The sequence below is a fragment of the Arachis duranensis genome, chromosome 6 (assembly GCF_000817695.3).
Source record: "Arachis duranensis cultivar V14167 chromosome 6, aradu.V14167.gnm2.J7QH, whole genome shotgun sequence".
In the NCBI taxonomy this organism is placed as follows: Eukaryota; Viridiplantae; Streptophyta; class Magnoliopsida; order Fabales; family Fabaceae; genus Arachis; species Arachis duranensis.
Genome location: NC_029777.3, coordinates 107,840,526 through 107,857,138, shown reverse-complemented (window position 1 = coordinate 107,857,138; position 16,613 = coordinate 107,840,526). Strand labels below are relative to the sequence as shown.

Below are 16,613 nucleotides of genomic sequence, written 5' to 3'. Positions count from 1 at the left end.
AAATAGTAAATTTATTCTTTTATCTAAATAAGTATCGAGAGTTCAATGGCAAACTCTCTCAAATAGAGCACAAATCTACAAAAAATTAATCTTTAACCACAGTGAAAAACCAAAATATTAGTGGCAGAAAGATATGTTAAAGGGTAAAATATATTTTTTATTCTTAAAATTTGTCAAAAATAAAAAAATATGTCTAAATTTTATTTTATTTTAATTTTGCACCCAAACTGCGGATACTCAACCCGGTCAGAATAGTGTTACTAATACGATTTGCAACGAGTAGGGTAAGATTTTCGTGTGGGTCGGATAGAGTTTGGGTTGAGCCTCAATCCTATCCGATCAACCTGCACTTTATATATGTATATGTTATATATTTATATAAAAATATATTTCAAGTGAATATTAAATAAGGACATCTGTATTTAAATGGCATAGTCTTCCATATTCATCTAAGAGATACCAATTCGAGTCTTTCTTTTTTCGGTTAAAAAAGATTTTTAGAATACCAGCTCAGCTCATAGTTCTTCGTTTTTTATTTTGTAATGGCTACTGAATTCTACACCGTAAAAAACGTGTGTTTGTTTATTAAAACTTAAAAAGGAGAATGGGACTTGTAATTGTAATAATGTTAAGAAGGAAGTTATTTCAATATGAGTATTTTACTTGTACATATTTTTTTTTTCAGATCTCACCTTCTGTAGTAAAAATAATTTTCTAATAATTATAAGTATTTGCTAGCAGATATTTTAAGAGTATTATTTAAAGAATCTAGTAAGTATTGATGATTTAATTAAGTTAATGATTTTTTTTGTGATTATCTTAATGAGTTTAATAATAATATAATGAGTGTTAAATAATTAATTCATCACCTTATATTTTTATTTATCTTTTTTCATCTTTTTTTAAATGTAAGGTCATCTTTATTTTATTTTTCAACTATTTCTTATTACTTTTTTTATCTTTTAATTTCATTTTATTTCACATTCTTTTTTGTGACTTCTCTATTTGAGTGTTTCTTTCTATTTGTTTTGGCGTTATTATTCTAATAAAAAAAGATATTATTTCAATGAAAAAAATATATTTTTTTATTTTTTAATGTGTTTGACAAATTTTTAGTAGTAAAAATAAAAATATTAGAAGAATAAAAAAATATCTTTTTTGAGAACTTATAATTTATATTTTTTTAAAAGATATTTTTTCTTAAAAAAGGATATTTTTTATATAATAAATAAACAAAAAATACTTTTATATTATTATACCTAAATATAATTAATAAATAAAAAAATCTTTCTACATACTCAAACATAAAATTATTTTTATTTTTCTATAATATCTTTAAAAAAAAATAATTAAAAAATTTTTTTTCTTAGAAACACACCTAAATAAACACTAAATTACTCATTTTCTTGGACCGAAAGACCCATTTTGACAGATTAAAAAAAAAGGTTTTACCGTGTACCACTTATCAAGAGAAATATCTGATTCAACATGTCAATTTACAAGTTTTAATATGTATTGAAATGTCTTCACAAGTTTATCAATGTCATTTTATTTTTTTGTTAGAAATATAATCAATTTGTCCACAATGTCAATTATGTTAGAAATTTTTAAGAGTTTATATGTTACGAGATATGTATAATCAAATTTATTACTCATTCTAATTTTATAAACTCTTTGTATCTAAAAAAAGGTATATAATATTACACGTAATTTTAAAAAAATAAAAATTTTTAAATACAGAGTATAATATATAATTTAAGAATAATAAAATAAAAAATTATCTAAAATTTTATAAAAAGATCATTAAAGTATAATTTTTAATTTTTTAATATTTTTTCTCATATTTTTTTAACCTTATTTATAAAATTAACAATAAAAAATTATATTGAAAAGAATTAAGAAAATTCTTTATATTTTTTTGGACGTCATTAAATTGATAAAAAAAAATTTTTTTAATAAAAAAGATCTTTTTTATTTTTTAGTAGGTTTGATAAATTTTTAATAGTAAAAATAAAAATATTTATATGCATAATCAGTAACCCACTCTTGGAAGATACACAAAGCTAAGTGAAGAACAACATGAGCGACAACACAGAATTCATCTCTTCTTCAATGGAAGCAATTGAAAGAAACGATGACTTGCTCACTCAAATTCTTGGTCGTGTGACTCTCAGAGATGTCATAACTTTCAGACGTGTCTCCAAGCGTTGGCTCTCTCTCATCTCCGCCCCTTACTTCCGCTGCTGTCACGCCAGCTTAAAACAAAGAGTCTCCGGTTTGTTCTTCGATTTCGCCCCCGACTCTGTATTTCACCAGGAAGTGAAATTCTTCTACTTAGACAAGGAAACCTGCCCCTCATATTCTTCATCTTCATTCTCCCCCAAAATCCCCGATCTAAGTTCTTCACAGATAATACAATCTTGCAACGGCTTGATGCTGCTCCAATCGGAAGAAGCCGTGTTTATCTATAACCCTACCACTGGAGACAAGAAAACCTTGCCTTCTTCCTTTCCATCGTTTGATTCATCAGATTTGCATTACTCTCTAGCTTTTGCTTTTGATCCCTTGCACTTTATTGGTTATAAGGTTATCTGCATTTTTGATGGCGTGGATTCAAAGAATGAATGCTTCGAAACCATGCGCGGGTGTTCCTTCCCGCCTACCTTCCGCGTTGAATTCGATATGGTGACCTATTTCAAGGACTCAATTTATTGGAACGGAAGAAAAACGACACTGCGTTTTGATCTGAAGGAAGAGTGCATGAAGAATGACATGCCTCCTTTGCCGTCCAAAACTTATTATAGAACCGTTCTTGTGCCTACATGCGGTCACATGAATTTGGCTGGATTTGAATCTGATGATGAGTTGTCTATATGCGTCTTCCGGTTGAAAAAAGACTATTCTTCACCAAGGTGGGTTCACCTGCACAGCATTGATCTTCTACCTGTAATTGTTCGAACTGCTTTTGATAGAATCACGCTTCATGAAAAGGAGTTCTTCTGCAGTGTAATCCATCTCATTGAAGATGATGAAGATGGCATGAGTTTGTTGTTGCATGTACCGGGCACAGTTGTTGTTCTGCGGTTAAAGGATAGAAACTCTTACTATGTGTCGGACATACCAACAGGCAATGAAATATTACAAAAAACTTGGGGGTGGTTTAGAGCCTTTGAGTACATCGAGAGCTTAGCCAGTGTTTAGAAAGTTAGAGTTGAAGAAAGTTAGAGTTGAGGGGAGATTTAGACCACTTGTATAAACAAATTAATTAAGCTACTTATAAAAAAATAGCTTACACAGTAAAATTCAATTTATGTAAACAATTTAATTATTTAAATAAGTTTTTTTGAAAAAAAATTTTAAAGTATAAAAAATTTTATTAATAGCAGTTTAAACTTTAAAGTACAACAACATGAATTTAATTTTGAACTCTATAAAAGGATATTTTAGTTGAAGGTGTTATAAATTGTTTTTTTTTTAATTTAAATTGATAAAACATAACATAGTCCTAACTTATATCTCTAATAAATTTGTGTGATTTTTTACATATATAAAAATTTAATATTATATTATAAAATTATTTTTTAAACAATTTAAATTAATAAAAAAAAGTAGATATGAATGAATGGTCGTATCTCAAATAAAAAAAAGGACTATTATTCTTCATCAAACTGAGTTCTCATGCACAGCGTTGATATTCGATGCACCTATAAGTCTTCAAACAAATTATCGGATCCATGACAGAAAAAGAAAATGAAATAATAATTGATGAAAAATACTTATTTATACGATACACATACAGTATAATTCTCTTAAAGACTCTGAGAAACATTCAAAGGAAGAAGAAGATCTAACGGACAAGAGCACAAAGAAAGTAAAGATGAATGAAGACAAAGAGGAGGAGACACCCTTTCAATCTCCTTTCAATCCTAAACCCTCATAGTTAAACCTTTGGACAAGAAAGTTAGTCTTCCGTTTATGGAAAGGTGGATTAACAAGAGATGGGCGAAGCAAGGTGCTGTTAATGTTACAGATTTGGAGGAAAATTTTTTCTTAATGCGATTTCATGCTAATGAGGACTACTTCTATTAAAGAAAATAATTCACGAATGGCGCAGATCATGGAGTCACAACAGATTTCTCCTTTTGGAACTTGGATGGTCGTTAAAAGAGTTTTTAGAAGAGGAAAGCAATAGAATAAGAAAACTAAAAAGGAAATAATCAAGCCAACAAAGGCAAGGAAATCCCTAAAAGTCAAGGGCAAAAAATAGGCCAAATTTTAACAAAATTGCTATCCCTCTAGAATTTCTCTTTTGCATGTTAGATTGTTAGGTTTGGGATTATGAATAGTAACTATTTGAGAAAGTCTAGGGGAACAGCAATTTTGTTAAAATTTGGCCAGCATTTAACCATCAAAAGTAAAATAAGTAATCCTGCACCATTGGATGTAATCTTCCACCGTTAAACACATTTATGATGCCTAATTGATGGCTATATATCACAATTTCTGCTGCCCCATAGCACTCCTCCATGCAAAAAACCAAATTGCAAAGCTCTGTCTCAAATAAAAAAGGCGCTATCTCCACTAATCAAACCAAGAGGAATGTTCCAGTTAATCAAAAAGGAAAACAACAAGCAACTCTAGGTAACCCTAACTCTCATGAAACAAAAACAGCAGCAGAATAGGTTCTTAATAAAAGCAGGGGTAAACAGAGAAGTTTTAGCTATATGCTGAATGATCAATATAAGGTGTACAAAGAGGGAGGTTATGTGACACCAGCAGGTGAGGATAAGAATCTTACCTTTAGTGACATGATGAGTTCCCATGGGGATGCATCTTGTTCAAAGGTGGTTATTAAAGATTTAAGCTTCATATATCATGCTTCTTTTATTTGTTTATTTGAAACCCATGTCTCAGATTCTAAGGCAGAAAACATTATTAAAAGAATAGTTTTGATACTTGGAGCATCAATGAGGCAGAGAGGTTCTCAGGAGGCATATGGTGCCTTTGGAATAAGGATATTTGGATGTTCATGTTCCGAAGATACACAATGAATTTATCCATTTTAAAGTTTCTTGGAACAATGAGGATCCTAGGTTCCTCACTGCTGTTTATGAGAGCCCGAACGTTACCAACAGAAAAGATCTTTGGTTAAAACTAGAAGAGATTGCAGTCTCTATAGACGGTCCATGGTGTCTTGGTGGAGATTTTAAATCCATCAAATCTATTAATGACTCAAGGGATAGCTCTAATTTATCCTTGGATGCTAATAGGTTTATTGAATGTACTACTAACTGTGATATCAATTAGATTATTTTTTCAGGTCCTCCTTTCACCTGGCAGCGGGGTCATGTTAAAAGGAGACTTGACAGAGTTCTTAGCAATCTTAGATGGAGTTAAACCTATCAAGCTATAGGAATTAAACATTTGCCAAAGCTAAAATCTAACCATCTTCCTATATTGATTGACCTTCAGCTTGCGGAACAGGATAATATTAATAAGCCTTTTCGTTTTATTGCTCCCTGGCTTCTGCATGAAGATTATCCTGAACATGTGAATGAAGCTTGGAATGCTCAGGACTCCTTAACCGAAAACATCTCTTCTTTTATAACTAAAGCAAAAATTTGGAATAAAGAGATTTTTTGAAATGCTTTTAGAATAAAAAAAAGGCATTTTAGCCCGGTTAGAGGGTATTAACAAAAGTCTTTCCTTTTAAAATAATCTGTTCCTTGATAGGCATGTGGATGTTTATTTTTCATGTAAATGAGATATTTATTTTTAATATAAATGAAATGTTTATTCTTCATGTAAATGAAATGTTTGTTCTTCATACAACAGTCGAGGGATTAGAAGGAAGTTTAATTAGAATTAAAAGGGAAGAGGATAGTTAAAATTTCCAATAGTAGAGTTAAAAGAAATTTTTTTAACTTGATCTCGGGTGGTTTTTTTTTTTAATCCTTTGTAACCTACAAATCAGCTCATTGTTTATGTTGTTCAAATTTTTTATTGTCTAGTGAAACCCATATAAATAATACTAATTGACATGAATTGATTCTAATTATACCCTAATAATATCTCATTAATTCAAAATTTAATTTTTAAAATCAAAATGAATTTTTCTTTTTTTATTTTACGTTGTTAAAAAAAAACGTTCTTCTCTATCTTTTCTCAAATTCAAAAGTTATTTTGCTTAGCTCCCTATCCAAATTGAAAGTGAGATATATATAGACAGTAACATACTCGTGAAAGATTGAAAGCAAAGTGAAGAACAACCATGAGTGACAACAAAGAATTAATCTCTTTTATACCGGAAACAGAAGAACAACTATGAGTGACAACAAAGAATTAATCTCTTCTTTACCGGAAACAATTGAAGGAAACGATTACTTACTCACTCAAATTCTTATTCGTGTGCCTCTCAGAGATATCATAACCTTTAAATGTGTCTCCAAGCGGTGGCTCTCTCTCATCTCTGATCCTTTTTTCAACCGCTGCCACGCCACAGTAAAACAAAGAGTTTTCGGTTTGTTCTTAGATCTCGCCCCTGACACTGAATGTCTGAATCATATCAGGAAGTGAAATTCTTCAACTTAGACAAGAAAACCTACCGCTCATCTTTTTCATCATTCTTCCCCAAAAACCCCAATCTACGTTCTTCACTGATAATACAATCTTGCAACGGTTTGATGCTACTCGAATCGAAAGACGCCGCTTTTATCTATAACCCTACCACCGAAGACAAGAAAACCTTACCCTCTTGATTTTCATGGTTTGATTCATTAAATTTGCATTACTCTCTAGCTTTTGATCCCATGCGTTTTCTTGGTTATAAGATTATCTGCATTTTTGATGGCGTAAATTCAAAGAATAATGAATACTTCGAAACCATGATTTACTCTTCGAAATCCGGTGTGTGGAAGCGCGGGTGTTCCTTCCCGCCTACCTTCTCCGTTGATTTCCATAGGGCGACCTATTTCAAGGACTCAATTTATTGGATCCGAAGCAAAACGGTGCGTTTTGATCCGAAGGAAGAGTGCATGAAGAATGACATGCCTCCGTTGCCGCCGGAACCTTGTCATTATGAATACGTTCTCACGCCTGCATGCGGTTATATGAATTTGACTGGATTTGAATCTAATGAGTTCTCTGTATGCGTCTTTCGGTTGAAGGAAGATTATTCTTCACTAAGGTGGGTTCACATGTACAGCATTGATCTTCAATCTTTAATTTTTCAAACTGCTTTTGATATAATTGAAAGCCCTTATACTTATAGAAGCTACAACTTATTTTCTGTAAGGTACAGATACATTTACAGTATAATACATCTCATTGAAGATAATGAGAAACATGAATTTAGTGCATGTTTGGGCGCCATTATTTTGTTAAAAAAAGATCTTTTTTTATTTTTTAACGTGTTTGGCAAATTTCTAGTAGTAAAAGTAAAAGTACTAGTAAAATCAAAAAAAGATCTTTTTTGAGAAGCTGTAATTTACATCTTTTTTTAAAAGATCTTTTTTCCTTAAAAAAAAGATGTTTTTCATGTAATAAATAAACAAAAAGGTACTTTTATATTGTTATACCCAAACATAATTGATAGATAAAAGACCTTTTTACATGAGATATCCAAACATAAAATTACTTTTACTTCTCTATAAGATCTTTTAAAAAAAGATAACTCGAAAAAAGATCTTTTCTTAGAAGCTCACCCAAACAAGCCCTTATTGATACACCTACCGGATAAAGTTGTTGTTCTGCGGTTAAAGGATAGAACCTATTACTCTGTATGGGACGTACCAATGGACAGATGGTATAGAATATTCCCATCAGTTTGGGGTTGGTCTAGAGCCTTTGAGTACAGCTAGAGCTTAGCTAGTGTTTAGAAATTACCAATTAGAAGTTAAAATAAGGGTATCATTTATGTTTTTTTATAGTATATATTGTATTTTATATAATATCCTACATAATTCATATATATATAGAAATATTTAATTTAATATTTTTATATGAACATTTTTTAAATTAATTATTTTTGACTAAAAATAATAATTAATATGTAACTGCCTTTCGTTAGCGATTTTATAATCAGATTGAGAGAGAGTTTTAGTAATAGAAATATTTTATTATCTTATGATGATTAATAGAAATATTTTATTTTGGAATCTTAAATGCCATAGCCAAAGGCTTTCTACTATTATTAAAGATTTAAGCTTCATATATCATGCTTCTTTTATTTGTTTATTTGAAACCCAGGTCTCAGATTCTAAGGTAGAAAACATTATTAAAAGAATAAGTTTTGATACTTGGAGCATCAATGAGGCAGAGAGGTTCTCAGGAGGCATCTGGTGCCTTTGAAATAAGGATATTTGGGATGTTAATGTTCTGAAGATACACAATGAATTTATCCATTTTAAAGTTTCTTGGAACAATGAGGATCCTTGATTCCTCACTGCTGTTTATGAAAGCCCGAACGTTACCAATAGAAAAGATCTTTGGTTAAAACTAGAAGAGATTGTAGTCTCTATACACGGTCCATGGTGTCTTGGTGGAGATTTTAAATTTTTAATTCCATCAAATCTATTAATGACTCAAGGGATAGCTCTAATATATCCTTGGATACTAATAGGTTTATTGAATGTACTACTAACTGTGATATCAATGAGATTAATTTTTCAGGTCCTCCTTTCACCTGGCAGCGGGTCATGTTAAAAGGAGACTTGACAGAGTTCTTGGCAATCTTAGATGGAGTTAAACCTATCAAGCTATAGGAATTAAACATTTGCCAAAGCTAAAATCTAACAATCTTCCTATATTGATTCACCTTCAGCTTGCGGAACCGGAAAATATTAATAAGCATTTTTGTTTTATTGCTTCCTGGCTTCTGCATGAAGATTATCCTAACCTTGTGAATGAAGCTTGGAATGCTCAGGACTCCTTAACCAAAAACATCTCTTCTTTTATAACTAAAGCAAAAATTTGGAATAAAGAGATTTTTTGAAATACTTTTAGAAAAAAAAAATGGCATTTTAGCCCGGTTAGAGGGCATTAACAAAAGTCTCTCCTTTCAAAATAATCTGTTCCTTGATAAGCTCCAAAAGGAGCTCTGGAGGGAGTATGATAATATTTTGGTTCAAGAAGAAACTTATTGGTTTCATATGTCTAAATGTAATATTATCAACTTCGGTGACAAAAATTCTAGTTATTTTCATCTTAAAGCCAATGGCAGAAGGAGAAAAAACACAATCACGTCCCTCAAAATTGATAATAAAACCTGGACTGACAACCCATAAGTGCTTAAGGCCTTAGGGGTGGAGTTCTTCGAAAACTTATTTTCTAGTCCTAACGTTACCTCTCCTCTTCCCTTTCCTATTTCAGGATTTTTCCATCGTTATTAGAATAGGAATAGAATCAGTTATCTAAGGACCCTATAGATGAAGAAGTCAAAGCCCCCGGTGTTGATGGGCTTTCTCCGAAGTTTTTTCAGCACTCGTGGGACACGGTCGACCCTTCAGTTTGTAAGTGGGTTAAAGATGTCTTCAGGGATCCTTAGAGTATTAGCAGTGTCAATCAGACTCTCATTTCTCTTATTTCTAAGATTGAAACCCCAGAAAACTTTGCGCACTTTAGACCTATAAGTTTATGTAACGTTTGCTATAAGATTGTCACTAAGCTGCTAGCCACAAGTTTGAAACCTCTTATGAATAAGCTGATCTCGGACACTCAATCAAGCTTTATTCCGGAAGAACTAGTGCGGATAACATTATTATCACACAGGAAGTGGTTCATCCTAACTCTAGCACAAATTTTTCTTTCAAACAAAATTTGGAAATTACACTTTCCAAAGAGGCTGAGAGCCTTTACCTGATTGCTAGCCCAAAATTCTCTACTAACAAATGAAAATAGATTCAGAAAAAGGCTTACAGAGGTGGTCGATTGCCCTCGATGTCCAAATAATGCTGAAACCTTGCTCCATGTTCTGCGTGATTGCCCTTTTTATCAACAGAACCTGAAAAAGCCTGGTAACTAGGAATTTGCAGAACCGATTCTTTCAATCAGACCTCCATGAAGTGAGACCAGATGGCCCATTCTTTTCATAACTACCTGCAACCAAGCTTGGAAAAAACAGGAATGATCTCATTTTCAACCAACTCTGATAGCGTGCTTAATCAAGTTACAAATTTGGCAAGAAACTATGAAAATTACCTCTGTACTACTGATGTTAGCCGAGCAGCAATGAGTACCAAGAGGGAAAATTACCTCTGTACTACTGATTGTTTGAAATTGAGTACTACTGATGTTAATAAATATTTTAATCCTCTTATGTTGCATTTGGTTTTTTATTTAAAGGATCGAGCTAATGAGATATACAAGCGGGTTGAAGATCAGAAGTTTAGTAGATGAAGAAATCATGATGCATTATTAGTATGAATAATCAAGCTGTCAAAGCTGCCAAGCCTTTGAAGAACCTTTTTCAGTCTTTGAAATGTAGAGTAGAAGAGAGCATAAAGGCCATATTTACAAATACATCTTAAATGTTATGGGAGCATTCTGTTTTGGCCGTATTTTTTAACCACTCTATTTGATATGAACTCAACCGTCCTATTTGATGATTAATTCTTGGGACCTTGTAAGAGTCTAAAAAGGCATAAAAAATAATGTATAAATCATTTTTAGTCGTATAAAAGTTTTTATCTCTCACCAACAAATTAGCGTTGTTTAATTAGTGGACTAATAATGTAATGTGCGTCGCTATATTCCACAGTGTCACTTAGAAAGAATTCAAGCAAAGCAGAGTGCCGCTACAAGTCGCTACACTCCACACTTCCACAGTGTCAATTGGAAAGAATCCAAGCAAAACAGAGTGCCATTACAAGTTGAAGCCTCTCGGTTTAAAAGGGTTAAAGTTGAAGTATACACAGTTTGGAGCAAGAGAGAAACTGTGTCTAAGTTCCTTAATAAGTGAATATAGTACTTTTTTATTATGTTCATTATCAACATTATTAAATGAATTGTAGCCTTAGTTTAACCGTGAGTAACTGAACAGTTTTAATATATTAAAACCATCACAGCTAAATTATTTTGTTCATACATGATTATAATATTTAAAAAGAAAGATAGGATAATAAATAAAAAATCCATTATTTATATAGATAAACAAAAAAAAGTATAATATCAATTCAATTTTAAACTTCTACATAATAACAAATAAGATTAACACGTTCTAGTAAATACAACAAAAGATTGAACAAATACACATCTGTGTGTGGCATGTCACCAAAGAGAATAAGCACTTCATTCTCATTTGTCATTCTACCAAACTATGTCAAATAAGTAGCCAAGCCAAGATCAATTAGGCTCTTTAAGTAAATAGAATTACTATAGTGATCTGAACGGTGGAACTTCTTTTGAAGTGGTTCTAATCTCTAAAGTTAAAGGCACAAAGACAAAGGAGTTGGGTTTTAGAATTTTTTACTTTGAACTCTGTCTCTTTATAGAGACATAATGCAACTCATAAAAATTCAAATTTTGTGCACAATGTCATTAAAATAATTCAGCAGCATGTTTATCTTGTTAGTGCTCATCAAATTAGGAATTGATGGTGTCCACGTCAAATCCATTTTAGGCTTTTAGTCCTAAATTTTCAAACAAAATAATATTAGCTTCTATCTAATCATAACTTCATACTTACAATTCAAAATATAAAATTTCAAACGTTACTTATTAGCAACGACAACTTCTAACATCCAACATATTTAATAAAACAAAATCTCACAAACAATTATAACATAACATATTCTTATATACATATATTAAATTTATGTAAGTTAAGATACATTATATACAAACGAACTAAACACAATTCTAAAACAAAAGATATAAGTTTAGACAAATAAGTTTTTTTTAAGGAACTGCAAAAAAGTTTAATACAACAGATGGAGATAACATTAGACATTAAGCAAATAATAATTATTATATAATACTATTATTTTAGAAGTCCAACAGTGTGATCCAATATTATAGGTAGATTTCACTTTCTGCTATCTTATCCTTTCAAAACATTATTAAATCCTTTCAATAAACCTTGCAAGAAATGTACTATTAATTAAACTATTGTCTCTTTAATCTAGTATACAAAAGTTGAAAAATTTTGATAATAAAAAAATACTTATACTACTTCTTTTTTCTTTTTCTTTAAATCAAAACCCTTCCATAAACCAATCATAAACCAAAACAAAGCTAACCCAAAATAGATTACAGAGAAGGCTACTTCATTACTATTTAGTAGTATATATACCTAAATAAACAATTTTCTAGCCTAAAAAAATAATTTTTCAGTCTTCAAATCTACGTGACTACAAAACGTAGTCTTTTTGGAATTTTACAAAATGTAGTGAAAGCAGGGACGGAATCAGATACAAGAAAAGGGGGTCAATGGCCTCCCCTAATTTTAATTTTTTATATATAGATTATATGTAAATTTTAGTTTAATCCCTTTAAAATTTTATTTTAGTCTTATTTTATTGTATAAATATTTTTTACATTCGTCTAACATTTCATCTAGTTCCACTCCTGAGTGCAAGCAGGGATGATCTCGCAGATTCAATTCATAGAATACACAAACAATGCAAAAGTAATTCAATTCACATATTTCTACAGCTAGATAAATGCAAGCAGTGATGATTTCAATACCACAAATTGCAGTATAACCATCATCTCAATAAGTTATGAAAGTAAAAAAAATTATAAAAAAATCTCAGGACTTCAATTCATAAATTAAAATTTAAGACTACTTATCTATGAAAAATTGAATATTGAATGAACAAATCAATTATACATTATGCAATCACAACACAAATTAATATCAGAGCGGCTAACCAAGATCACGGTGGCAAGCTAACGATAATGAGGAGGTGGCCACTCAGTCAGTAGCCTCGCTTCGTCTTACTCCTCGTCATGTTAGTCATCACCAGTGTCGCTAATCTTTATGCGTCGAAAGTGAATCTCAGATATTTTGGATGTGTTTAAGAGAAAGTGATTCATAATTAACTGTTTCGTTTATTTGATTACATTGATTTTGCATGCCATGTACAACATCCTAATTTGCATTAGAGAATGGTTTAGGTAGAAGAACAACTTAAAGAATTACAATCCACAAATTGTCAATACTGTTATATCTGCAATTACAGCCTGCAAGGGTTTAAATTTTTTATTTATGATTTTAAATGTGTTTTAGAAATATTTTGTGTATCACTTATGATTTTGGATGTGTTTTAAAAATATTTCCTGTATAAGTTAATAATTTTAGATGGTTATAATTGAAAAAGAAATTACCGCCACTTTAAGAAAGAAAGGGAGAACGAGATAGAATAATAGAAGGAAAAAAATCGTGTTAAATATAGAGAAATTTTAGTTTTTGAAATTTAAATTAATATTAATTATAAATATGTATCTAAAAAATAGAAATATGTTTTAATTAAAAATAATTAAATAATGACCAAAAGTTGAATTTTGTTTTACAAATAGCATTTTCCATCACTTTTATATTTTTCAAAACACAATTTTAATAAGGTGAAAACTTAAGTGCAGTCGACTTCACTTGAAGTTGATAGCTGAGAATTTAGTCAAATCAATTAAATCATCTAACGACTTTCAATTATCAACTTCACATAACTGAATTTTTACCTTTTAATAAAAAACTAATATTGCTTTTATTTGTTTTAACAATATTTTTATAAATTATAATATAATTTTTTATAACTTTATTACGTGTAATGCACTTTAACATGTCTGTGCAATTTAACAAGCAACAGAACAGAACAGAACAAGACGCGCATAATTCAGATCTAACTCTTCCATCGTTCTCACAATTATGCACTCTTCACTCCCAATTCCCATTGTACGGATCCATTTCTTCGATTCCTACCGCATCTAACACGTAGTTTCATTCCTTTGATTTTAGTTGCCTTGTTTTCAATGCTGATGTTATAATCTTGTTCCTTTTTTTTTCAGATTGATTAATACTAGTATATAGTAACAACAATAATAATAATAAGGCTAAGAAGAATAATAAATTATTGTTATTATTGTTGTTGTGGTGGTGGTGGTGGTGGTGAGTAACTGAATCGGGAAGAGATGTCTCGGAGGCCGGTGAATCCTTCGAGAAGGTTCGGAGACAGTGGCGGTGGATTGTTCTCAAGTTCGAAATCGAGGTCCTCGTCAATTTTGCCTATTGGCCTCGTAGTCTTGGTGACTTTCTTTCTTTCTTTCATTCATTCTTATTCTTTTTCAAGTTTCACATTGCAATTGTTGGATTTATACATTTTCGGCTTACTTTGATAGAGAGTTTATCTAAACCAGCTAAGATTTGGTATAGTGATAGAGTATAGTGCACCACAAATTAAAGTAGCTAAATGCGGTTTGAATCTTAAAGTAGCTAAATTACTTTTGATGCCGACAATGCTTGATTAGGATTGCATCTGATAGATTTGGATATATAGATTACAATATTATAATTATAAGATATAATATATTTGCAGAGATGCCTTTGATAGATTTTCTTTGTGTTCAGTTTAGTTTTTCAGTACTCTGTGTGTTTGGTGAGGTTCTGATTCTGGCTTTGATTTTTTGCTATTTTTTATAGGGTGGTCTGTTTTTCATTGTCTATATGCATAAGGGATCAGGTTTGTTTTTATCCGTTATTGTTCTCATTTTGTTGCTGTGATGAACTTTTTGTTTTCTGTATATGACAAGCAACAGAGCTTATTAATTTTTGGTTATGAATATATTATAGGTGGATCTGGTGGTCACTTAGATTCTGTTAGCAGGATTGAAGGTAATTTTCAATTTTAATTTCCTTGTCCTCTTGGTTATGATTTGTTTCACTTTCAAGTTATTTACCATTTAATATAGTATTGTGGTTTTTAACTTGATTTGATTTCATTATTCCGCTGCATTTTACTTTACTTTTAAAGTATTGATTATGAGTCATGGTTTACATGGAAAGCTACTTCCCAGTTAAGGAACACCTTTATGTCATGCTAGTAGGGAAGTTTTGTAACTCCCTTGATGGATTTCCAACTCTTAAGAAGTCTTAAGTAGCGATGAAAGATTAATTGCCTGTGATTACTTTCTCCTTGATGTTAATCTGAAGTTGAACATCGGCTTGCTGCATTATGTGCAATTTTTGGCCTACAGTACTTTATTAAGTTATATGAAGAAGTGTTATTGAACACTTTGTAGTTTGGGGTTGGTTGTTACTGTGAATTATGGTACTTCAATAAATCATAATCTATATTAAGGTGCCATGTTAGAACTTAAGATGCTTATCTCACTGTGGGTCTTGGTTACCTTGTTCACTAGATGGATTTCATTTTCTGCCATCCTTTTCACTTTATAAATAGCTCATGTACATTGTTTTGAATTGAACAATAAATATAGCATTGCATCTTGTAAGTTTGGACGTTTTGTGGCAAGGGAGAGGGAACAATCTAAGGGGAAAAAGAAGGAAAGTGAGTAACAGATTATTGCAACTTTCCTTCCCATAGTTTGACAAAATCCTCATACATGGAGGACCTTTAAATTTTGTATATTTTATTTAATGATGATACGGGTTGGATATCACATGTTCATCCTTCATTTGTAGACATCCAAACAACGTTCTCCTTCCTTCCTTTTCCTCCATCCTAATGCCTGTAAAAGTGACGACTATGTAGTGTTCCGTGTCATCAAGATTTTGTTCATTTGAATTGGCACAATTGGCCAGCTTTATCTATCAGTAATTAGCTTGCCATCTATGTATGTCAAAATAATATTCATAAATTCCAAATGCAGGTGATTATTTGTGCAGTGGAGAGGTCCAACAAGCCATTCCTATTTTACAGAAAGCATATGGAGACAGCATGCATAAAGTTTTGCATGTTGGACCTGATAGTTGTTTTGTGGTCTCCAAATTGTTAAGGCAGGAGGAAACTGAAGCTTGGGGTATTGAACCGTATGATATAGAGGATGCCGATAGTAATTGCAAAGCACTTATCCGTAGAGGCAGTGTGCGTGTGGCAGATATCAAATTTCCTCTTCCATACAGGCCAAAATCTTTCTCCCTTGTAGTCGTTTCAGATGCTCTGGATTACTTATCTCCCAGATACCTCAATAAAACACTTCCTGATTTGGCAAGGGTATCAGCAGATGGTATAGCGATATTTACTGGTAAGAGCATATTATAGAATCTTTGAGTTATTGATGATTCCTTCCATCAATGTAATAACCCTTTAAAACCTGCACTAAATAGAGAAGATTTATAGTTATAACCTGACATTGGGAAGGGAAGGTAGGGCATGCATTTCCAGAATTCTTGTTCATTTTTTGGTGTTGCTCAATTGTATCAATTGATTCATATTGCTGAGCTTGCCTAAGATCAAGAACGGTATTGGTTTTTAAGAGCAGAAGTGTTTTTCATGTGAACCATACACTTAAAAATCTGTTTCCATTATGACTTAAGGCATATCATATATAATCTCTTTGATGGTAAATTCTAAACAGTCGCTAAGAGTGATGATTCTTTGTTGACTGGATTCTTGATCTAGTATTCTCTTGATGTAGGCTTTCCGACTCAACAAAAG

General features: G+C 31.5%; 2 protein-coding genes across 2 annotated transcripts in view; both read left to right on the top strand.

The window, feature by feature from the left end:
* The first annotated feature begins 2,079 nt into the window (after positions 1-2,079).
* On the top strand, positions 2,080-3,201 carry LOC107495678 (F-box protein At5g07610-like). Its single transcript, XM_016116850.1, has one exon. It carries the CDS (start codon positions 2,080-2,082, stop codon positions 3,199-3,201), a length of 1,122 nt encoding a protein of 373 aa, XP_015972336.1.
* Positions 3,202-13,787: 10,586 nt separating this feature from the next.
* Positions 13,788-16,613, top strand: part of LOC107495863 (probable pectin methylesterase CGR2) — a gene marked incomplete in the record, with an annotated part of 3,829 nt that continues 1,003 nt past the window's right edge. The window contains 6 exon segments of the mRNA XM_016117071.3: positions 13,788-13,891; positions 14,005-14,241; positions 14,636-14,675; positions 14,786-14,827; positions 15,826-16,200; positions 16,594-16,613. Coding sequence (XP_015972557.1) covers positions 14,128-14,241; positions 14,636-14,675; positions 14,786-14,827; positions 15,826-16,200; positions 16,594-16,613 — 591 coding nt within the window.

Coding starts and splice junctions, on each gene's coding strand:
- LOC107495678 (XM_016116850.1), top strand. CDS start 2,080: ATGAGCGACAACACAGAATTCATCTCTTCTTCAATGGAAGCAATTGAA.